The 25,706-nt window shown below is 38.7% G+C and overlaps 2 protein-coding genes across 2 annotated transcripts; one reads left to right on the plus strand and one right to left on the minus strand.

The window, feature by feature from the left end:
• Positions 1-401: 401 nt before the first annotated feature.
• LOC101294604 (peroxisomal nicotinamide adenine dinucleotide carrier-like) lies at positions 402-4,884 on the minus strand. Its single transcript, XM_004307568.1, has 11 exons — positions 4,664-4,884; positions 4,496-4,573; positions 4,299-4,373; positions 2,937-3,067; positions 2,589-2,643; positions 2,316-2,426; positions 2,167-2,235; positions 1,972-2,079; positions 1,790-1,858; positions 1,173-1,227; positions 402-898 (listed from the first exon to the last, which is right to left on the minus strand). Exons 1-11 carry the CDS (start codon positions 4,742-4,744, stop codon positions 717-719), a joined length of 1,014 nt encoding a protein of 337 aa, XP_004307616.1. The 5' UTR covers positions 4,745-4,884; the 3' UTR covers positions 402-716.
• Positions 4,885-9,525: 4,641 nt separating this feature from the next.
• LOC101293941 lies at positions 9,526-25,345 on the plus strand. The gene is made up of 3 exons (XM_004308873.1): positions 9,526-10,499; positions 11,535-11,578; positions 23,444-25,345. The coding sequence occupies exons 1-3, from the start codon at positions 9,575-9,577 to the stop codon at positions 25,046-25,048; spliced, it is 2,574 nt and encodes an 857-aa protein (XP_004308921.1). The 5' UTR covers positions 9,526-9,574; the 3' UTR covers positions 25,049-25,345.
• Positions 25,346-25,706: the final 361 nt, after the last annotated feature.

Below are 25,706 nucleotides of genomic sequence, written 5' to 3' on the forward strand. Positions count from 1 at the left end.
GTGTAGGAAGATGATTGGTTACACAGTCACCGTTTACGTGTTCACGGCTCACACTTCTACCGCGGTAGTTTGCATTTGTATAACGGCGTTTCTTTCTCTCCGCGCTCCTAGCCTATTACGTTACTAACCCTCCTTGCGTCAGTCAATCTCAGGGGCATAATCGTCACACAACAGTAACTTTCTTCCCGATGAAATCACACGACAGTAACTTGCTAGATGGTAAAACACTACCTTTTTTTTTGTGAGAAATAAATAATTTATTAATCAAAAGGACAAAACCTGCAAACATGAGGCGAAAAGCAACAAAAAACAAAGAACATAGATCTCCAATTCGATCAAAATAGATAGAGCGAGAGGAAACACTACTTGTGCTAGATGAGAAAACACTTGATCAATCAAATTATGGTACAAGAAACTCTTAAACCTGGAAGAGAAATAACTAGTTATTCACATTCACATTACTATCTAGAGTCTGAGAACATTGAAAATGTTTAAGGAAGGTTAATTATTCGCTATCAAATTGATCCCCACCCCCTCCTAATCCCTAGCGTGTAAAATATCTGAGTTTGCCGAGAAATGGCAATACATTTCCAAACATACATTTGAGTATGTGTCATGAAAAGATTATGATAACCAAACAATTTGGGTATTGGGGGTAAGGCTGTAAGAGTGTAACAGAGAATGAGCACACCCCTGAATGAGGATCCAAGTTCCAATTATGGAGGCTTTGATTTCACTTTGTTAGTGAGCATGAACCGGACACCCTTGACGAGTTCTTCCTTGACCATGAACAAAACAGCGGCAGCAAGTACACTTTGTACTATTTTTGTGCTCATCCCTTTGTAGAAACCATGTAACCCTTCGTAGCGAATCATCTTCAAAATGGCATCCAAAGTTCCTGAAAGTAAACACAAACATGCATCTTTACCTACAAATATAGAACTTTGGGAATGAGACAATACATGTTCTGAGGTTTTAGTATATCTCAATGAATTATCCTATTTCAGATCATCTTTTCCTCACCCACCCGTGACTGATCATTAGGATTGGCAGATACCGCTATATACCCTCTTAGGTGGTCACAAATTGAGAGCAATGCTCAGGGGACAAGATACAGATGTTGCGAGTGATAATTTTATGATTCAAGGTATAAGATAGATGAAAGTTTAAACCTTTATAATGATGCCTTTTGTCACCAGTTGTAACCTGTTTCGCTTGAAGTCTCGACTGCAACAGCAAGGAACACAATAAGAAATTGAAACAATCAGTTGATACATGAAGTAAATCACAACGTACTATAAAGCTTCTGAATCTACATGTAAGGTTATGGCAACCATATCCAAGCAAGGTTGTCTCATCTGTTCCTAGACCCACTCCTCATCACTCCAATCCTATTCTTCAAACTCCGATTAACCATTCCTGTGTTTGCAGAACCCTTTATTTTTTCACCATTAATCTACTCATTTACATATTCTAAAACTAACAAATGGATGGTGTACTTTGACTCTTCTCCTATAATTCAAACTCCGATTAACCTTTCCTGTGTTTGCAGAACCCTTTATTTTTTCACCATTTGTCTACTCATTTACATATTCTAAAACCGATGCAATGGACGGTACTTTGAATGAAACAAGCCAAAGGGGTTTCTATTGAAAACAGCTCAAGAGTTGAAGACGTTACAGTCCAGACTACCAAGTCAACATGAAATGGCCCACTTTCGGCAATTGATAGTATAATTTACTATGCATTGCTTCACAAACATAAATGCATATAAGCTCACGAAATTTACCTTCACGACTAATAGAGGATATGTCACAACAGTAGCACCTAGTTTTGCCAAAGCACCAAGCAGGAATATCTATGGAAATTAGCCAGTCTATTAGCTCCAAAGGAAAATTTGAAAACCGGTTGAGGGTGATATTACATAAGGACAGTAATGCACAAAAGTTTCAGATGTAGATGAAACCTAACCTCTACAGCAGTAACTCCATTGTTAGTTTTGTTACTCAAGGCACGTCTTTTCTTCAGCTTCTTCAACATAGTTTCATACAGCATAAACTGCATGGAAGGATTACTCACCTGTGATTAAAAGCAGGAACTATTAGTCATACAGCCTTAGCAAGTATTGAAGTCATACTCCCTTAGTCCCTTAGCATATATACATACCATGATCAATGTGGGAAATACCCCTCTCCAGAAACCAAAAAATCCACCTTCACCAAAAACTTCCTGTACCTGTACGTGTTTCGACTAGACTCATCAGTAAATGAAAACGTCACTATGGAAAACAGAATAAAAAAAATTAATTTACCAACCGCATGAGTAGTCCCAAAGGGAGGAGGCTCAGCTGCAGAAACAATTGCTTCCTCTGGATCAGTTGATAGCATCTGATCAGGGTGGGACTTCTTTGAGATTTTTCGATGCGTCTGCAGAGTGCAATGAGACAAAGCAATAAATTAAGTACACCACATTTAAATACAAGACAGGGAGAGATGCTTAAGCTTCAGTCTGTTTCTCTTTCATGGAAGATTAAGAAAACTACAGTTAAACTGAAAGTTGAGGCAAATCATTAGCTCTTTAATCTTTACCTGCATGCGTGTAACAACTACCCAAATAGGATTTGTCAAAAGTACATTCACACACCTACAGAAATGAAATTGTGATCAAATTTTTAGCAGAAAACTACATGAATAAAAAAAATAGGAACTTACAACATTAATACAAAACTACAAATGAAATATAGAGCCCCAAGGCCCAAATTCACTGCTAATACTTTTATCTGCTCTATGAAAGATTTTCTTTTTTCTTTTCTAATAACAAGAGTTTTTCTATGAAGCCAGAGAGCTACTTGAGGAAATAATCCCTTCATGGTCTTGAGTACATCAAGGAAGAATAAATGTCATGAGGACCATAGTCAATATGACCAAAGAAAATACCCAGATAAGGCAGCCACCACTAGCGAAGAGAGCATGCCAACTGATCCATCACCAATGCCCATCTTACTACGTTCAAGGGCAGCAACTTGAGCCTTGTTCCTGAATATTTGATAGAAATAATAGTAAACACCCTGTACCAATAAGAATAGCAAATATATAAGAAACCAGATGAACCAAATCAACCATATATATATAGTTATATGTAATGCAGGTTTTTACAAAACCCACTTTTGAGCTGTCATGTAACCCTAGGGGAGGTTCTGTCTGAAACAAAGGCTCAGATTCTCAGAAAGACATCTGCTATTTTTGTAGCTAGTTTTTATCAAGTATGTTACACAGTCAAGTTTCTCTTTGTGATTCAGGGGGTTTAGCACACTAACAAAATACCTTGGGTTATCTCCTCAGTGCACAAAGACTTCGATGTTTAAAGAAGTGTACGGCTATTAAGAGCCCTTTTTTTTTTTTTATTTTATCAAGCAATGTATGAGCATATCTAGATTAGCCTACCAAATGAAGGGGAATATGGTATTCAAAATGTTACCATTTAACTAACAACCTAGCATGTACTTAAAAGTGGTGAGGTATCCAAATCAACCCCAAACTTTTTTAGTAGCTAAACCTTTTTATATAGGGCCAACAACAGAACTTCTAGGCACAGATAAGGTAGCCAACAGAGCAGGCAGAGTTCCAATCGTGAAACAACTACAAGGGAATGATAAGTCGATGACTAACCTCCGGGATATGGGTAGGCTTATACAAAGTTGAAATCCAAACGTATACAATACCTCTTTAAGAGTTGCATAGCAATACAACAATACCTATATTTTCATGGTATTTGAAAACCAACTGGAATAGTCACAGGAATTAGATGTGTTTGGAAGGAATCAACTAAGGTTATGGACTTATGGTTAATAGAATTCACTCATACTCTATCAAAACTCCCTCCAATGATTTCCAAAGTGCATACCATGGTTATTAGATCCTGTCTTTTCTATAATACTTTCGCCGGTGATAACAGTCATAACACTAGCCCGGTAACTAGCCACAACTAGTAAAACTGTCCCTATCAAAGATTCAGAACAGAGAAGACAGTAATAACTGCGTCCTCAAAAATTTTCTTTCAGACTTTGGTCTTTAGGGAATACAAGTCACATTGTCGTATAACAAACATCAGTACAATGGAAGTTCACTGAAAGTTGTAGCATTTAACTTCTAAGCTTTTTTCATTGTTTTTAACTTCAGGCAATACTCTAACACACATAGATTTTGCTCCTTCACTCCTAATTTTAACAATTGTAACAAGAATGACACTACTCTCAGTAAAAGTAAAAAAAATCCAGCAAATAACTAAGCTCTGCTCACCTGAGACGCTGCTGTTCCCACCAACGACGGCGCCAAACCTCCGTACAACCTCTCCCATCCTTCATTCCTTATTACCTGCAACATCAACCAAAATCATCATACACAGTCCATTTTCTCAGCAACCACACGCAGTCAAAGTCTATATATAAGTCAACAAAGCAGTAAAAAGAAAAGCCGAAATCGAACGAAATTGAAACCTGGCACATTTGGCCAACAGTTCCGAGCTTCCTCCTCGCCTTCTTCAGATCACGTTCCGTTTGCTGACGAGTGTTCACCTACAAGATCACGGCCAAACTCCAAAGCTCAAACAGAAGCTCGGAAAAACAAAATTGATGACAGAAAATGATTGATGGAGTAGCTCTTACAGTCTGGAGTGGATATGTGATGAGCTGGGCGATGATCCCTCCGCCGGCGCCGGCGAGGCCATTGATCACGGCGTCCGACATATTTTCTCGAACGGAAGTTTTGTTATTTTCTGGCCATCAAGGGATCAAAAGAGATCTGAAACTTTTCAGGGAGAAGAAAGTCTTGGCCTTATCGAACCTAACCAACCGATGCAATCATATTGATGGCACTCGCTATCAGCAAGGTTTATCGTTGTTGTTGTTCCGTTCAAGAAAGTTGGTAGGCGATTGTGCTGAAGTTACGAATTTACCCTTTTCTTTTTCTTTTTAAAGGTTGACCGTGAAGTCTCTGCCTAGGCCCCACCACACTGGGTACCGCCTAGCCCTAGCGCGCATTGGCCCACTTTCTCTATGTTTCAGCCGGGTGGAGATGGGCCGGGTCATACCCACCCGGTATTGCTGGAGCTCATCATTTTAGTAAACTTGTAAATCCAAATTTCCACAGGTTCCTCTTTCTTGCTCTTGGAAGTCTTTGATTTGAGAAACCAAGAGTCATGGATTTAAGAACAAGCTCACTGTTAATCAAATTCAAGAGAAGGACTACGTACTGGTCTTTTACCTTGGGCGCCAAAATCAGAGGTGGCCTGAGATGGTGAGGTGGTGGTCTGAGAGACAGGGGGCAGGGGAGCAGGAGGTTGATAACCGTGAGGTCTTCTTGGGATAGCATTTGAGTTTCAGTCTGTGTTGGTTTGGCTGTGATTGAAGCTAGCTATGGTCAGCTATTGAAAGGTTAGAGACATTGGGACTCCTTAACTTACAGATATTATTCTTGTAATTAGCTATAACAAAACCATAAGACCAGAAGACCATCTTGATCAAATAGCTAGGACTTGTGTTACGGATCCCTAATCGATCATGTTCTTGTTCACTGGAGCTATTGAGGTAATTAATTAACTGATCTAGGGATCGATACCTTCATACATAGCTAGGAATACAATCCATATCCTATAGAAACTCAATTTCATAAAACTAAAATTTCGATTGTATTCCGCTTAAAACTAAACTCATGTTCTTGTTCACTCTTCACCAGTCCTTATAATTGTAAGAACTCCAATGACCTTATTATCACAATTTATGGGTCTCATAAGAAAGTTGCTATCAAAACTTCGTTCCCTAAATCCTAAAAACCCGTACTTACGGCTCCCCAAATATGATGACAACAAACCGTGTAAGCAGCCACACTATTTTGCTTACACCGGCGGTTTTCGGGAATCCTCGGTCCTGATGATGAAGCAGAAGAAGATGAAAGAGAAAGTTATAGAGAAGAAAGTTCATGTTAAGTCCTTGAAGATTTGGATCAAAGAGGTCGTGGGAATTGACCCCCCAAGTCACAGCACCCTACCCAACTCCGAACGGGTCTATCAAATCGTGTGCCGGGTTGACGGACCAGAAGAAATAGAAGTCGAAGGCTTTAATAATAAGGTAAAAGGACCAAACCCTTCATGGTTAAGATATACGACTGTTCCTTTGGATGGCCACCCCTTAGGGGAGGGGTTTCTGAACGTGGAGGTCTTGAGGTTTAATAGTAAGGAAAACCTCACCGACCCCGGAACCTCCGGCTGTCCTAGCATAGGGGCTATCAGTCGGGTCAGGATTCCTTTGCCGGCAAGGATCAATCAGAAAATACCACGGCAGTGTGAGCTTGTGAAGCTTGATGGGTCTGGCAACCTCAAGATTGAGGGGTTTATAGTTTTGGCAATGTGTCTGGAAGGGTTTACCTATTATTAAGCGATTATATATATATTTTTTTTTGAAAACTTAAGCGATTATATATGCTGGTGGTTCTTTTCGAGTCTTAATTGATCACGAGTAGTTTTTCCTTTCCAGTAATAATCAAATCAAAGAGCTTCCCTTTTCATCAGCACCATGGATATACAGGCTAGGCTTAAGTTTTCATTATGACACAATTTAATTAGATAGAAAAAAAAGACCATACTTAGAGCTCTGGAAATTAGTGCTCAAATGGCGTATCTAATATCCAAAAATAGGGTGCATGGGCTACAATCGCTAAATAGATAATGCCAATTTCCCTTTGTATAAGGTCTGTACTGCTGTACAACGTACTTTTCATGTAGCATTCTTTTCCAAATGTCAATAGGAATCCCTTTCCTATAGGATACTTGATCCGACTAGCAATCCTACTCCATATATGAGTATATAACCTTCGTGTGGTTATAAATACTCTTCCAAAAGAAATACTCTTCACCTAGATCGACTCTCACAGATTTTTAGCTTACTTTCTCGGCAAATCGATATCGATTCTTCTCCAAATCTCACATAAAGTTCGTCATATAGCCACGCAACTATGAAGAGAAGCTATGACGACAACCATCGCTCTCCAAAAGCAACCTCGAACAACAACACCAGCCGTAAAAAGTGCAGAGCAACGGCTGAGATGAAGAGGAAAAGGATCATACGACAAAGAAGATTTCACGGTGTAGATTTGTTTCTTGAGCTCGACGGAGTCGTCCTACTTGACCCCCCAACTTCTGATCAGTGCTACCAAGTGGTGTGGTGGATTGAGCCCGACGGAGAAAAGCACATTTCTGACAAGGTTACAGGGTCACCGAACCCTAAATGGGACAAAAAGTGGTACGTTGGATTAAAGGGAAACCCTGTGGGTGAGGACCTCTTTGTAAACTTGGAGGTTTTGAGATATAACAGCACGAAAAACTGCTGCGACCCCGGAACCTCCGACGATCCCAGCATAGGGGAAGTAATTCGGGCTAGGGTTCCGTTTCCGAAGAGGCTCGAAGATACAATACAAGGGAGGTATGAACTTGTGAAGCCTGATGGAGCCGGGAACATGAGGATCGCTGGTGATATAGACTTGACGATGTCACTGGAGACATGGACCAAAGACTATTACAGATGGACGTTTTCGTGAAGAAAAGGCCGGATTGTATATTTCTCGGAAGTTAGTTCTATGAAAACAGAGCATTAGCAGTGAATTTCGATCGAGTCTAGTAGTTGAATTTGTAAAAAGAATTAGTTTAAAGGAAATGGTTTGATTTGCTCATGCAAGTATTGTGTAACGCCTATTGAACTTCCAATTATGCAAGTACTCATGATTGATTGGTTTCCAAAGTCTATTTTTCATTTTGTTTTCCTTGAGGATTTATTTGCTTCTTTTCCTGATATCAAAAGGAGTCCCTTTCCTACTGAAACCCTGTCACCTACATACTTTCCAAAGAGCCCTCCTACTTAACCCCCCATGTCTCTGCACTTTGCCCACCTCTAAATAGCTCTACCAAATCGTATGGCGGATTGACCCCGGCGGCAGAGAGCACGCATCTGATTGGGTTAAAGGCTACTACCCAAAACCTAAATGGAACGAAAAGTACACCATTAACTTCAAGGTCAACCCTGTGAACGAGGGTTTTTTTTTAACGTGGAGGTCTTAACGTATAACAGCATAGAGAATCGCAGTGACCCTGGAACCTCCTACGGCATAAGGGAGGTGCTCCGGGCAAGGATTCCGTTTCCGAAGAGGCTCGATGACGAAGTAAGAGGGCGGTATGAACTTGTGAAGAGTGATGGGGCTGGGAACAAGATTGCTGGGGATATATTGCTGTCAATGAAGCTTAACACTCGTAAATTAGAAAAGAGGAAGAAGCAGTGATGTGAATTGTTTGTTCTTGTATTCGATACCTAGCACATTCATCGACGTTAATATATTTATTTCTCTGTTTTTTTAGGTTGATATTATTAACACAACATTTTATGTTATTCACACACCTCATTTATGATAAGAGCGAATCATGAAACATATTCAAGTGATGAAATTGTAAATAAAATTTAAATATGTAGATAATAAAATTGACAGAGTGTGTTAATAACACAAAAAAAATGTGTTAATAACATCAACCTTTTTTTATTCCCATTCTCTCAATTGTGAATACGACAAAGCTTCTTTTCCTGCATTTGAAATCTAAGAATCTAATTATGAATGTCATCACTCATGAGCTGGCTGGCCAGTTTTTCAAATTTTATTTTTTTTAGAGAAATTAGGAGAACTTTTATTGAAATAAAAAGATGACAAAGATAAGATGCATAACAACATCAATACGTACGAAAGAAAAATATTTAATTACACTTAAACTGTATAATGAACTAAGTAATCGGTGATTTATCATGCATGAAATTTGACCCAATGCTGAAAATGATGATAAAAATCGTCCCAACACATAAATGCGGATATTCTCGGTACACCGGTCCAGGATATCTTGTACCATGCCATTAAAGGTTAATTGTCCTAGAAAATTTAGAGTTTCTATCCTATATAACCTCCATCTACATACGCCATGTTATTTTCCTCTAGATTCACATAAACCTAGTTATATATCAACCATGGAGAGGAGAACGAAGATGAATAAATGATCATGGATATTAGGAGGAATCATGGACGTTACAACAGTAGAAGTTCAATTCCTTATGGGATGAAAGACTGGAAGAACAAAAGAAAAAGGAATTGACTCTCTGAGTCAGAACATCTCAGAGCGAACATATTTCTTGGTGTAGCGGTCCATACTTGGACGTGTATTTACACATAACCATAACGTGTGTCTTGGTATAAGTCTCTCCTTATAAGTGAGAGATATAAGAAGAGGTCGTGAGTTCGATTTACGGTAGACTCGTCGTAACATATTAGTTGTTTATTTGATAATTTTTTTTTTTATCATATTGCAACAGTTGAATCCAGGGACACTTTCGTCATCTGACATTCGACCACTCCACCGCAACACGTTTCCTTCTCTTGGGCCTCGCAATATATACCTCTTCCCCTCACCACACTCACTTTCTTCCCTTCCCTTTTATCCTACGCACCTTTCCACACGCTTTCCCCGCGCACGTTAGCCACCACAAACCGCCATGGCCTCCTCCCGCCCTCCGCCGCCAAAGCCTCTCGATCTCGACCTCACGATCGTCTCCGCCAAGCACCTCAAGAACGTCAACTGGAAAAACGGCGACCTCAAGCCCTACGCCGTCTTCTGGGTCGACCCGGACCGCCGCCTCGCCACCAAATCCGACGACTCCGGCTCGACCCGACCCGTCTGGAACGAGCGCTTCACTCTCCCCCTCTCCCTCTCCCTCCACGACTCCCTCCTCACCCTCGAAATCTTCCACTCCAAACCCTCCGACACTCCCAAACCCTTAGTCGGCTCCCTCCGCCTCCCGCTCCGTGACCTACCCGACCCGGACGACCCGACCCGAATCCGCACCTTCGAGCTCGTCCGCCCCTCGGGCCGTCCCCACGGTAAGATCCGCGTGAAGCTCGCGTTCCGTGAACGGCCTCCCCCGCCAGATTACCATAATACCCCTCCTCCTCCGAGCTACTTCTACTCCAGTGCTCCTATGCCTCTACAGCCTTCCGCTCGCGACTACCGCGCTTACTCGCCGTCGCCGTACAGCTCATCTGTCACAGCTTCAGCTCCGACTCAATCACCTTCGCCGCCACCGCCGCCGCCGTACCACTACAGCTCATACTCAGATCCGTATTCAAGCTACTATCCAGGGTACTACTCCAGCGCGCCGCCGCCGATGCCACCGAGGCCGTTCTGGCATGGTGGGCCGTCCGGTGGGCCTTCGGCGCCTCTGGAGTACTCGCAGTATGATCAGAAGGCGAAGAGTGGGAAGATGGGGATGGGGACCGGATTGGCTGTGGGCGCAGTGGCCGGAGCTCTAGGTGGACTGGCATTGGAGGAAGGAATCAGGTATGAAGAAGATAAGATTGCTGACAGGGTGGAGAATGAGTTGGAGCGGGAGCAGATTCGTGACGATTACAGCAACTATCGGGGTGATTATTGATAATTGGATGGAGTTTAGGTACGCTTTAAGTACTACTAAAGCTCAATGATAAGTCATGGTTTCACGGTGTTTCTGTGTGTATATATATTTGTGGAATTTGATATGTAGTGTGTGTTGCTTTGAGTGTTTGAAGTGAGACTAAGTGTTTATGGAGGAAATGTTCTATTTAAACAATAAATGCTTGGTGTTTACTATTAGTTATCTTGTTACTTGATATAATTTGTTTATCGAATTGAATAAATGCATGTCTCTAGGATCTATGTCAAATCCTTCTTGTCTGCATTGTTTTGTAGCAACGAGACTGTTATTGGGATTGTTAACATAAGATGAAAGAATCCAGTTGAGTGGAGTATTACACTGAATGTATGATAGGGCCTAGTGTTAACCTTTGACATAACTTGGTGTGATGCTAGAAAGAGATGATCATGTATCCTGCTATCAGATCTCAACTTTCGATTTAATTGACATGTAGGCATTTAAGAACATCTACCCCTTCTGCCATGGACTACGGGGATCAAATCATTTGTGGTTAATATTGTAAAAATCAAAATGATTCCAAATGCAGAGAGGGTTTTGTCTCTTAGTATATAGAAGGAGAAGAAGAGGTGGGTGATGGTTTAAAATTCTGGAGTCATTGGTTATCACAAACAAGTTATTATATCGGATAGGAAAGTTGACTATCTGTAGTGATCCCAAAAAAGAAAAAGTTATATGTATTCTGGTAGTACTTGAGCCACTGGTAAATAGGTCTTCCTGTTTTTGCTACAGGCTTTGATTGCCTGTCTTTGCTACAGGCTTTGATTGATTTGTTCAGCTGATGGATTCACAAAAGAGTGTATGTTAAAATGTAGGAATAAGAGTTTGATTCTAGTTCTGATTTGATTTTGATATTAAGCTGGTGTACTTTCAATGTTTTTCAATTGTTTGGACTTTGGAAGCTATCTTTTCTCTGCCATTTGGCATTTGTATGGTGCACTTTCTAAGGCTTCTATGTTTATCTGTCTAAACATTATGGGCATTGCAGATACACAGTACTGGATTGTTATGGAAAAGTTGAATTTGATCCTGGTAATATCCTTAAATAGAAAGCAAACAATTTTTTATTTATATTTCTGCTTGCATGTCAAAATGCATATTGTAGTTTGGAGCATAGCATGTATAAGTATATATAGGTTGGATTTGTGGCAAAGTTTGGTGCTTTTCAGTGGTTGGTTGCTGACTGAAGCAAGACAGGATTGAGGATGGATTTTTAAGTCAATATTATGTGAAAGGGGAAAAATGGTTTGTGTACTTTCTTATCACCTTGTTGGTGTTTTGAAATGTGTTTATAGAAGAATGCAGACTAGGAATTAATGATTATTGAAGCCAGAATACTTAGTAGGGTGCAGGTTTAGTTAGTTCAGATAGTGCTTTATTTGGGTCGTTAAAGATAGGTAGTTCGTAAATCTTGGTAGATGAAAGCGTATATATTTGATTGAAAGCGGCATATAAGGAAGAGGGGGTTGGGTGGGTGGGGTGTGGCAGTGCTGGACAACTTGGACTGAAACTAGTTGTAGATGTCACAGTTGTAGTTGTAGATGAAAGCATGTATATATTTGATTGAAAGCGGCATATAAGGAAGAGGGGGTTGTGTGGATAGTGTTGACAACTTGGACTGAAACTAGTTGTAGATGTCGCATTTTTTTAATAGGTGATGGAGAGCCATCAAATTTTCTATAGGCATGCCTGGTGTGTCTGCATACTAACAAGGAGAAATCTGAAATGAGGTGAAGTGAGAAGTAAGTTTATGTTGGGAACTGGAACTAGCTTTAGGTCATTTTCTCATTACAACTGATGAAGACTTGAGACATGGTTGACGACATGTATTCTAGTAATTTAGGAACCACTGTCACGTATCTCTTGAAACTTGTTGATTTGCTAAGGTGATATTAGAATCAGGACAGGGTTTCATGCAACTCATTGCAGAATGGGATTTAGGATGTCATTGGCTTTTAGATGCATTCTGAGTCCTCTCTGGTGGACAACGAGAAGTGACCGTTCTATATATTGACAGCACTCATCAAGCATGCATACTCTTCAGCTTAAATACATTGTGTTATAATTGAGTTTGTAAGTTCTATTTCTTGATGCATACTTCTTCCTTTCATCCTAGTGTAAGTCAGCAGATCATTTGGTTTTATCCTTTTGTGTTGGTGGGTGTGAGAGTTAGCTTTACAGGAAGTCCCATATTATGCCCGCATTCGAGTGTGCGAGACACTGAGGCCTTGAGAAAGTATATATAAACTACTGTAGTGTATAGCTTTATACTAATAGTGCACGTTGGGCACCCAGGACTGCATTTCACCTCCTTAAATTTTAATACTGGACTTATGTAGACTGCCTTAAGTTGTACTAATATTGAGCCTTGGTGGTGCACTGGACTAACTTTCAACTTCATGATAATTTCTTGTATCAATCTCTTCATGCTTCCTATTTATCAACCAGGAAACAATCGTTGTAATTCTACAAGATGTTAGACAAACACCAGGTCATGTATTGTAGAATCAGCTAGCTTTTGAAATTCATCCCCCTGCAGTAGTTGATATTAACTATTATCAACGGTGTCTGAAAACACAAAATTTGATTTCCACCATGAAACAATATTTCTTAAATTTTCTCAGCCGATTAGCAACTAAAACAAATAAATTATACAGCAAAACGAAAGCTAAAGCAAACAAGTTGATGCATGTCATACCATTTCGTCTTTAATAACCAGAAAGATGTTTACATTTCTATAGGTATGGAAATTGGGAAGTCCCTGCAATCGGGATTTTCTTCATACCCAGATTTTCTTCAAACCCGGATTTTCTTCAAATGCAGAAACTCATATTAAACCCAAATTATAGGTAATGGAAATTGGGAAGTGCCTGCAATCGGGATTTTCTTCAAACCCAGATTTTCTTCAAATGCAAAAACTCATTAAACCCAAATTTTTTCAAACCCAGATTTTCTGCTAATTAATCTCCAAACCCAGAGTTTTCCAAATGCAGAAACCCAGATTTATCGTCCTTGTAGTCTGCCTCATTACCCAAAACGCAGAAAACCAAGAGCCTTGAGAGATAAAGAAATTGACGAGGAGGAAGGAGGAAGTGGAGGAGGAAGATCAGAAGAGTTGAAATCAATCTTATCTTGAGAGAGATTCTGTTAGCAAGGGGCGTCAAAATGGAGTACCCACGCTAAGACAGGTCCAACTTAAACCCATTTATATTAGTACCTATTGACACCAAACAAAGGATTAACCAACTTGGACTCCTTATTTAACACATTCCTAGTCAGTACTAGGAAACAAACATCCACTACGTTTTCTTCCTATAAAACTTGGATCGGTATTGTAAGATCGACAAGTTCTAGAGATACGAAACTTGAACTGGTTAATGAATCTAGGATTGTTAGTCTTCCAATCCTTACTCCTACAGGGGCAAATCAAGCAGTGCCAAGCTAGAGTGGTTTTTTCAACATGCAAAATAACTGGTATTTGAGTTTCGGAAACAACTTATGAAAAGAATTTACTCCCAGAATTCCGTCCAAGCTAGGGGATTCCTCTCTCTTAAATTTCTCATCCAAAAAATCTCTCATACAAAATGGGCCAAGACACGAGATAGATATGGTAAATATTTCACCAAATTTTGAAGTCTTTTTCACCTTTGTCTGATCTTTCTTCTGTCTTTTTATCCTGTGTGAGGTAGTTTTCATTTCTTTGATCACCACTCGGAAGATACATCTAATTCAACTGGTTAAAAACTAGGTAATCCACATCGCATAATATCTCTTCCAAAAGGCAAACCCACAAAGAGAAATGATCAATCTAAAACATCACAAACACAAATACGAGCTAGATTCATAAACTTGCATACTTTTTGAAAATAAATAAATTTGATAAAATATTGAAATGAGTGAAACATAAGCGCCCTCAATCAACTCATTTTGACCATTGCAATCTGCGAGATAATCTATTCCAGAGAAGTGGAGCACATATAGGAAGAGGGTCCCCAGTTTTCTTTTGTATTTTTTGTTCCAGGACCAAAACCATAGTTATAATTTCCTGGTAGATATTTTGGAAGCACAATCTTGGCGTTCAATGTACCCCAAAAGACATTGATTTATTTTAGAAAGAATGCCCAAATCAATTGGAGTTGGAATTGGATTTCAATCACCTTTGATGTGAAGAACCCTATCTTGTTTGGGTTGATGCTTGAGTAGACACCATTAGATGGGACAAAGTCCCAATAGATTAACTGAATTATGGGAAATATTTAAAAGTTTCATTGTCCACTCTTGCCTCCTGGGTACGTACGTAGAACTAGAAGCACAAATTCGAGCCCCCTTTCAATGTATGTAAATATTGCACACTATTTTTAACTGCTAGTTTCTTCTCTTGACTTAGATTGATTGTGACAATATTAGATTAAGATATATAGCTTTAGAAGCCAAAGGGACAAAATAGAACCCAGTGATAATGCAGATCGAGCTGGCCACAAGAAACAAACTCAGTACGTACTCAAAATCTCAAATAAGATAGCAATTTATCTGTCAAAAAACAAACAGAAATAACTATGTAAGAATACAAGTGTAAATAACTAATGAGGTAATGCATATATGCTAGCTACATTTTCCCCAACTTTCTATCTTTCAATCTCAGCTGCATGATATATTATTCTCAGTTGCAAAATTGCCAATCGAATGTTTACCATCATCGTCTTATATGTATAAATGCCATTTCTGTCGAATTATTAACAATATTGTAAAGATCGAATATTTAGGGTTATTCATTTCTTTGATTTGCCCCACTTTTCTTCTACACGTTTGAGTTGGAAAAGAGAAAATTCAGAATGAGTGCTATTGATAATGTAGAAGGAGATGGACCGAAGAAACTAGAGTAGTGGAAAATCAGAAAATTAAGAAAAGGCTATAGCTAGTAAATATGCTGATAAAATTACTCTTGATGAGATGAGAATCCCGACATAGTTGAAGTGATTAGCTATTTGAAATGACCAGCAAGCGAGCACGCACCAAACAAATCAACAAGCTAGGTCACTATCTGCAGATTTCATTGATTCTCAGTGGAGGTTTCTAGTGATCATGACCGAATGAGTTCCAGTGAAGTGTACGTACAAGCTAGGGGGATATGATTCATATCATATCCTATGCTATATATCCCGCTACGTTGAATTAGCTAATGGTTAAGATCACATTCTTTCCTGCAATTGATTGATCCTGAGAGAAGTCCGAGAACAATAGTCAATTACCATATTCATGCATCTTCTACTCCTCCCCACCAACAAAATGTGTTGGAATCATGCATTGCATTCTCCTTAATATACTTGATCTCTCTTTTCACCTAGCTTCTGTATATGATTTGCAGATTATATGTATGTATTCAATATATTCCTTAATCTGGTTAACGCCATTATTACTTTGTAAAATCGAAATGGTTCCGAATAGTAGTCTTACGTACATGAATTGGATTTAGCTTTGGATACTGTAGAAAACTCTTATCTGCTTGATCTTTATCTGTCTTTCTGTTAAAATTATTACTGATTCAGAACTCACAACGATAATGCAAATCAAACTAATAAGATCGAACCTGCATGTGAATCTGGACCACAACAGACACAAGTTCTTGATAATTCAGAGCATGCATGCGTTTGGAAGATTATAGTGATGCTGAGTCTTAATTAGGCGTTGTCCCTGTCAAACCCTAATCATGCATACAAATTATCTTATCCCCTGGTTAGTACAAATTGATACAAACAAGCTTAATTATGATCGACAATATTCATGGTCCCTAATAGCTGAGCTAGCAGCTGTAGTTCTTTCACGCCCATGAGCAAGAACATGATCGAAATATATAGCGCCGAAAACACCCACTCTTCTTCCCTTCCACTTGTACGTAGTTGCTCAAAGAAAAACCAGAAAACGAAGTAACTGTAGTGTCTGGGATAAGGCCAGGACTGGCTGCCCGTTAATACTGAAAGCAGCTAGCTAGCAATGACCTATATATTTGAGATCCAACTCCAAAATTGGCTGAATGCGTGAACCTGTTAGCTACATAGATTTTAAAACGTAATGTTTGTACATAGTTCCTTGTCTGCTTCGAAGATTCCCTTAGCTAGATTAATGACTACTACTTAGTGATTGATGGATAAATTTGTTTTCTCAGTACTACTTCTGCAACCAAGTTGCAAACCGGCCATCGAAAATGTTTTCTATGATGCAAGTGGTTGCAAATATATATATGCATGTATAGAGAGTAGCCTTTCCTAAAGCTTTTAACATATATATCTTCAACAGCTAGCTCCAAGTCCAGGTTCAGGTTTGATTCAGAATGCAAAACTATTACGTATGTACTAGCAGCTAGCTGGTGATCGATGTATATGCATGCACTGATCAGGTTTGCCCTCAGTTTCTGACTTTCCTAGTGTTAACATAGTTGAAGGAATATGATGTAACTACAAAGAAACAAAAATATATATTGGAAGTCTTTTTTATGCAGCTGGTTTCTAAACAGCCAAGACAGGGGTTAATTTGTTGATAATGGGGAAGATTTATAAAATATAATAATATGTGGCAGCAAGCTTAGATTTATCAAGAGTCGACCTAGATAGAGATTTTAAAGTTCAAATGCAAACCACTGAATTCTAGAAAAAATTGCATTTGAAAAGTAGCTTTCTGGTCATATGAATATTTCGAGTATTTGGGTAATGAAATTACTCCAAATATTGAATCAATCATGGTCTAAAATAATCAATTTCATGCAGCAGGGATGGATGTAAATCATGCTCATACTTAGGTTAATTAGAGGGTCTCTCTTTTTAAGCTCAAGTTAGCCCAGATTAAGTCGTAGAAACAGTTATTTTCTGTAGTTGGTGCTGGTTAGAGACTTAAGAGACATGTCAACAGATATTGTATTTTAATTTAGATGGTAAACGTTCAATTATTTTCTTATCTATGTATTAAAATAATTAAGGAATAAGAAAATACATGCATAGACGTCAAAGTATTGCTGAGGGGCGTAATTGTCTGCATTATGCAGTTGGACGTAGTAGTTGTATGATGGGGGTGACAGAAAACGACCATGTCCCGAGCACCTTTTCATCCAACAAATTTCCATAATCCTCATGTTGGAAGGAAGAATGGACCTCTAAGTTTTTGTGTCTTAGTCATGGAACATGATCTGCAAAGCGTGGAACTATTTATGCTTTGGAATCTCAAGTATTGGTCTCAATTATTCAACTTATCCAATCGTAATCCAAACTACCTAAGCTAGCTAGCTACCTTTTTAGAGTCTTTGAAACAATCACATACCCCTTAAACTGCTCCGACGTCCACTCTTTCTATCACTCACTAATCACCAGGCATCAATGTGGTTGGTAGATCGAGTACTCTTATATGAACACTAACGGGTATTACTAATCTCTCAACGTATGATATATCGATTATCTTCGCCTTGCTTCGATTAAGAGGCTTAGATGGCAATATGTGAAAACAAGTATGAAGATTTGAATTGAGAAAAAGGTTAAAACAAAGTGTTCAATAATCTACCTCAAACAATAGTATATACAACAACAATATAGAGCAAATGTTAGTGTGGCCTTTAAAGGTGTTGTATTCTTCGTTATGTATGGCAAGTGTGGATATTAGTGGAGATAAGGGGAAAATTGTCACACAAATGTGGATTGCAACACCTCTAAAGACCACACTCTTTTGTGTGGCATTTGCTCCATTTTGTTCTTGTTTCAAACTATTAAATTTATTCATTTGTTGTTTCCGATTTATATTCGATGCACTACTATGTATACGGTGCGGGCTCATGAACTAAACCTTTTTATTTATTATCAAAAGTAAATAAGTTGGACCCTATTCTATACTTTATGTATCCCAACATGAAAATGTTCTAGCTCCTATAAGAAACAACAACATTATTATTAGTGTTCTATCTTCAAAACGATACATGCAGTTTGGTAGGGTGAACCTTTCAGAATGGCCGTCCGTCTTTTAATCTCTCGGCCGGCCTATACAAATTAACTAGAAGCCCTAGCCCTAATTCAAAGAATCAAACGTCAAAGAGAATATTTATGCGCGACTACTCACCCATATTTAAATATCAAGCTTGTTTCCAAACCCAGCTGCAGGCAGCAGGTACATGAACGCTGCTCGCTAACTTAGCCACTACATGACGATCGATTAAACCTAACTACGTACGTATACTATAAACCTAATATTGCCTAACAATTTGACCTCTGTGTGATGATGCTCATGCAAATAAGTATAAACCCTAAAAACTGCGTCGTCTGTATATGTAACAACTCCCTGCATTTGCCATTATTAGATTTTTCACCATCGATCGAGATGTACCTTCATTGCAGTTCATGAATGTATGAATGTAGCTAGGTGACTCCATTTCTTGGTATAGCCGTAGCCGTAACAGTAGCAGTATTCATGAAGATATGAAATGTATATAGATAGGTCGGTGGAATGACGTCTATATCGGCCTACGGCAATAGTTGAATTGGCTCCTCCATTTTACATTGGTCAAATTAAGAATCATACAAAGACACTTACGGATCCGAGGAGAACGATATAGATCATGGCAATGAAGTTCCATCATGTTTTACTTCATCAATGTGTCTACACATTAGGTTTTTTCTATTTTTAGTTTGAGCTCAAGAAGCCGAGCTAGTCTCACGCAAATTTTTGAAGGCATATACGAGATGTTCACGATACTTACCAATGCGTATATCAAAATCCAAATCTTACGAGCTTCGCCAAAACGAAGACAAAGTGAGGATAAAAATGAACTGAATTACGACCCTCTAATAAGTTCTCCGGTTGATAGCAACAAATATTTGTACATTAGAGGAGAACAAAGTACATGTGTTCAATACATATATCAAGCTAAGCAATTGCTTCATTTTTGAATTGACAATCTAGCAGATCGAGTGGAGATTTCTTCCTTTCATGGCCATTACTTTATCAAGCTAAGCTATATATAGCTTCCTTTTTTTGCTCTATATACAAGTGAATTGCAATACTTTCTTGACCTTAATCAATTGGCTAGCTGATCGTGAGGTTCTTTGTATTGTAGGTTTGAACCCAAAAAGCGAAAAGCATGCATAATCTATATGAATATGATTGGAACCGCCAAGAAAATTTAGAGACTGATGGACTCTTTGTCATCATCGATCAATTACAATCTAACACTTGCGCGCAGTATGTCTACATTGACACATTCATATATTGCAAATGCACGTACAAAACGTTTTCTGTTAAGTAGTTCTTAATATTTTTAGAAAAAGCAAAAAAAAAAGGTAATTAAATTAGTGGGTGTGAGTATGAATATGATAGTACACTAGTAATGATAATTTGTGTTTATGCTATTAGACTGCAATTTAATTAACATTACATGCATGTGCATAATCATACATTATTTTACTCAAACATGATCAGTGCTGTTGATTATAGTCTTTATAGAGGTCGCCTAAAACTATAGATCAGGTGGAAATATTGTTAATTTGTAGCGGTGTATCCATTATAAGCTCTCAAGATTTCTCGTTTTAGGGGAAAACTTAGGCTCTTAAAAATTTCCCTTTTTATTTTATTCTAAGTGGAAGCTATATATTGCTAGCTGATCGATGCATGGTTAACAATTTATAATATATATTGTTAGCTGCAAGTGAAAGAACACAGACACAAAAATGAAGCAAAGAAAATGAAATTTCATAATATAAAAGATATAGCATTGGTCGGACATTATATCATGACAATGGAATCTTTTTCTTTACACGAGCGTTAACAAACGATTAGTCTTTACGTAAATTACGACTTTCAAATCTTTACCGAAAGAGTTAAGTAATGAATTGAATCACACCACCTCTATACATTGTCATTAATCCTTTGCACCTCTTGTGTTCTCGGTATAAATCCTTTGCATCTCAGCCTCATAGAGCATCAATAATGTTTCAGATTCAAAGGACTGCAACACCCGATGATGGTGGTTCCGGGGCAGAACCAAATGCAGAATCAGGGAACGTACCTTGCCGAGTGGCGCGTGGGGGCTGGTTTCGAACTGGCACACACGTGGCACACACCCAGGTTCACTCTGAAGCCATAAAACCCTAATGCCAAATATGCAAAGGGGAGGCAGAACCCTAGTATTTGGACACCACGGCTGGTTTGGAACTGGCATTTATACTATAAACTTTGTTTTGGTACTGCAAAAATAGTATTATTTTTCAGAGCAAATGGAACTTACAAGTCAAACAATTAAAAAAGCCACATACACTTTCAGCTACTTCTTAAGCTGAATGTGCTTAATTTTTAATCTAATGTATGTGTTTATATAGTGTTTTAATAACAAATAAACCTGCCACACGCCGACAAATCAGAAATGACGGTTTGAGAGTCTGAAGAATCTTTCATAAACCGACCATTTTCATTAGGTAATCTCAAACATGAACAATCTCAATAATACAACATATGCATGCTAGCTCAAATGCAGGATTCGCAAGCTAGCAAAACCCTGATTAATAAATCTGATTATGCTGAGAAGACAGTAGTTGAAACAAGGTTTAAGGCTAATCAAACAGTTGAGATTCTTTGGAGCCGACTTTTATAGGGATTGGGAGAATGACAGCAAACACCCAGAATGTTAATAGTCGGCGCTCGATTAATACTTAATTTTGCATGAGATTGATTAATACACAGTTTAACTCACACTAGTACACTGGCTAACTGGCAAGTGAGTAGGATTTAAGCAACATGGTGGTAGTATTAGTTTTAATATTGCCATGTAGGAGGAGTTCTTAGCTAGCATAGAAGATAAAGAAATTTTTTTTAACTCTTATATTAACTCAATGATCATACTAGTTGACAACTTGCAGTGAAGAAATTATTTGAGATTTACTTAATATTGGGTACAAAATGTTTAGTTACTAATTTTTATTTTTTATTGTTTGATGCTAGTTATTAATGTGTTGTTCTACCTAGCTTCTTCTATGATGAACAGTTTGGATGATAAAGTTTTGATTTTTAAAGTCATAGAAGACAAACACGCGTCAACTAGTACTAACTCGACCACAAATAACCTGACAATTAAAAAAAGTTTTAACTAAGATTTCGTTTAGAGAAAGAAATTGTTACTTTATGTTCAAGCCAGAATACACAAAAAAACGATCCGTTATATATACGCATGAAATCGGAAGTTGATTTGCCCAATTTCCAAATAAACACAAATCTTCGAGTTTGGTGATCAATGTTTGACTGCAGAATGTGAACAATCTTATTAGGAAAGAGTGTTGTTGGATGGTTCAGGAGGCATGAGTATCTCCTATATGTATAGCAATTGTGTAATTCTAGGCGGACTCCAATGGATATTGCTGAAGCCCTAGCTGGGATTTTAGTAGAAAAAATCTCACAGATTCTTAAAGCAGCTAAATATCTCATACAGATTCTTAATTATAGTAATTAATCAGCAAAATCCACTCTGGATATCTGTTTGGGATCATACAAAATCTCACTGCATTCCACATAAATTGGTTTATGATATCACATATCTAGCTAGTACTGATCTGATTATATATTAATCACCAGCTGGTTATGTCTTAATTAGCTAATTATTGTTATATATGCCTGAGATTTTGAGGTCAACAGTCAACATAATGCTGTAAGCTACAGTTGCCACCCTTCTTGCTAATGAAGTTGCCACGATGCTGGGAAATCACAAGCGCTTGTAATGTAGTTCATAAACAACGACCTGACTCGTCTTCGTGATCATCATCATCATCGAACCCAACCATCTCTGCAGGAAGATGAGCTCAGGTTTTGGCCTTCAGTGAAAACCTCCAAACAGAAATTGAGGTCAATAAAAATGGCCGCTATTTCATGAAGAAGCTGAAACAGTGGTAAATTAACACGTGGTTGTCCCGGTCATCATCATCAACCTTAGCTTGATTAGTTAACACTGCAAAAAAAGAATGAAACGAGTCAATGCATCACCAGAGCCATGCATGGAATCTCAAAGCAAATTATAGCAATTAAAAATAACAAAAATATCCATGACAACCAAAATTACTAAAAGATCAATAGTGTTAGAAGCCTAATATTTATGGTCTTAATTTTACGTGGCGTGGCATGTCATGTCACCTAAATACATCATCAATTAAAAAAAATCATGTCATGTCATTCTTATGTCAATATACAATCTTATCATTCTCAAATCCAAATTAGACAATAATTATACCAAATTTTTCTTTCATCTAGATGATTTAGTTACCGTTTTTATCGAGTTGATTTAGTTATCTTACATGAATTATATTAAATTTATTTCTTAATGGAGTCTAACATTATAATAATTTATCAGATTTTAGGGGTCACAATTACGATATTAATAAATTTTCTTTCCATCTTATTTTTTTGAAATCGATTTTCTTTCCATCTTTGTGAATCAAAATTCAATTTTTAACTTTTTAATTCATCATTCTTTTTTACTTTTACGGTTAGAAGTACAATATATATATATGTATAACTTTTTTCCTTCGAAAAACTATATATCTATAAATATATATATATATAAATATTCAATTGATCGAATTCATTTTTTAAAAAAAAATAAGAATTCATTTTTTTGAACAAGAATACTTTCAAAAATATATTATATTAGGTATTTAAATTTAATCATGATGAACATAATGAATAAAATGGCTTCAAAATATTTTATTATAAATAAAGACAAAATAATCTAGAACATTGGATTTAAGAATGATAAGATTGTATTTTTATATATTAAGAATGAAATGACATGAGTTTTTACATTAATGATGTGTTTAGACAACATGTCATGCCGATTAAGGCCTATAATCATTATCACTAAATTAAGCGAAATTAAGCTTATGCCAGCACGTTCATGAACCCAACTCCATCCTCCCTTCCTATAAATACCTCCTCAACCTCCCATCACTCCTCACTCCCAAACCATCAACTCCACTCTTCACTACTCCCCCGTTCCAGAATTCGGCGATCGGTTTTGGAACTACCATAGATTTCAAAATGCCTTTTTCTTCGCCGATCTCTATCTCTGTGGTCTCGGAATCCATGGTGTTTCCTGACCAGACCTCAACTCTTGCAGACCTCAAGCTTTCGGTTTCAGACCTCCCCATGTTGTCCTGCCACTACATCCAGAAAGGCGGCCTCTTCACTAAGCCTTCTTTCCCGATTCAATCTTTAATCTCGCTGCTTAAGACCGGCCTTTCTCAGACCCTCACTCGCTTCCCGCCCTTGGCCGGAAGGTTGATTACTGACAAAGATGGCTACATACACATCACCTGCAACGACGCCGGTGTTAATTTTATTCACGCAACTGCAACTGAAGTCTCCGTGCGTGACATTCTGTCTCCGACTCACGTCCCGGAATCGGTGAAGGAGTTTTTCGCATTGGACAGGACTGTGAGCTACACCGGCCACCATAACCCAATTCTGGCCGTCCAGGTTACCGAGCTCAAAGATGGAGTGTTTATTGGTTGCGCCGTCAACCACGCCGTCATTGATGGTACATCATTATGGAACTTCTTCAACACCTTCGCCGAGGTCTGCCGTGGTGGCAAGAGCTTCTCCAGAAAGCCGGACTTCACCCGAGAATCAATTCTGATTTCCCAGGCCGTGCTTCAGCTGCCGGAAGGCGGCCCGAAGGTCACATTCAACGTCAACGAGCCATTGGCCGAGAGAATCTTCAGCTTCAGCAGAGAAGCCATTCTGAAACTGAAAGCCAGAACTAACAACAAGAAATGGACCCAAAACGACGACGTCGCCGCCCTCGTCGAGATTCTCGGGAAACAAAGCAACAACCCTTACAACACCAACAACAACGGCGCAAGAGTGACCGCAATCTTCGAAAATTGGTTTAACAACTGCAAGCCGCAAATCACTGAAGACAAAACGACAGCCGAGATCTCGTCGTTTCAGTCCCTCTGCGCGCTTCTATGGAAGGCAGTGACGCGTGCTAGGAAACTGCCTGAGGCGAAAACGACGACTTTCAGAATGGCGGTGAACTGCCGTCACAGGCTGGAGCCGAAGCTGGACGCGTACTACTTCGGGAACGCAATCCAAAGCATCCCGACGTACGCGTCAGCCGGTGACGTGGCGTCACGGGACCTGAGGTGGTGCGCGGAGCAGCTGAATGAGAACGTGAAGGCGCACGGTAGCGATAGGGTGAGAGAGTGCGTAGAGGATTGGGAGAAGAACCCGCGGGTGTTTCCGCTAGGGAACTTCGACGGTGCATCAATGACGATGGGTAGCTCGCCGAGGTTTCCCATGTACGATAATGATTTCGGGTGGGGCAGGCCGTTGGCGGTTAGGAGCGGAAGGGCGAATAAATTCGACGGTAAGATCTCGGCGTTTCCAGGGAGGGACGGAGCAGGGACCGTTGATCTGGAGGTGGTTTTGTCGCCGGAAACGATGGCCGGGTTGGAGTCTGATTTGGAGTTCATGCAATACGTGTCAAACTAATAGGTGGTCAGGTGGGAATAATCTTGTGCAGTTCAGCATGGGATTGTTGTGTGCAAAGTGGGGTGTTGACTTTGGGTTGACGGTGTTGATCTGGTGTAGGACTTGTCTATTTGTGACTACTTTTAGTTTCTTTTTTTCTCAATTTCTGGTCTTTGGGTATTTTCTTGAGTCTATTAGATATAATGTATTAAGCTTGTTAACTATTTTAATTAACATTATCTTTACCAAGTGCCATTTGTTTCTATATGATGATTTGGGAAGTGATAAGTCATCAAGTACTCTAGTACTTATCTAAAGCATGATTATGTTAAAAATTAAGAATTGATTCTCAATGTTTTTATTAATTAGTGTGATTAAGAATTGAGTGGACTTATGGTGAATGACATTACCGATCTTGGTATAAATTCTTAATGTAATTCGGCTGTGTCATCTTGCGAGTCACCTTGATATGAAATATATTGTAATACATTGATGTATCGACATGGCAAAAACAAACCAAAAATGAGTCTTGTGTATTGTAGATCAACTCGACACAATACTAAACAATCTTTATCCTGATCGTTGTATATGGAGTTATCAGTTATCTTGTTATCAAGCGGTCGAGTTTGTAAGAGTTTAGGTGTCAAATTTTTCTACTCAATTTTAAATCCCGTCTATA

The sequence above is a fragment of the Fragaria vesca genome, linkage group LG7, assembly GCF_000184155.1.
Source record: "Fragaria vesca subsp. vesca linkage group LG7, FraVesHawaii_1.0, whole genome shotgun sequence".
Classification (NCBI taxonomy): domain Eukaryota; kingdom Viridiplantae; phylum Streptophyta; class Magnoliopsida; order Rosales; family Rosaceae; genus Fragaria; species Fragaria vesca.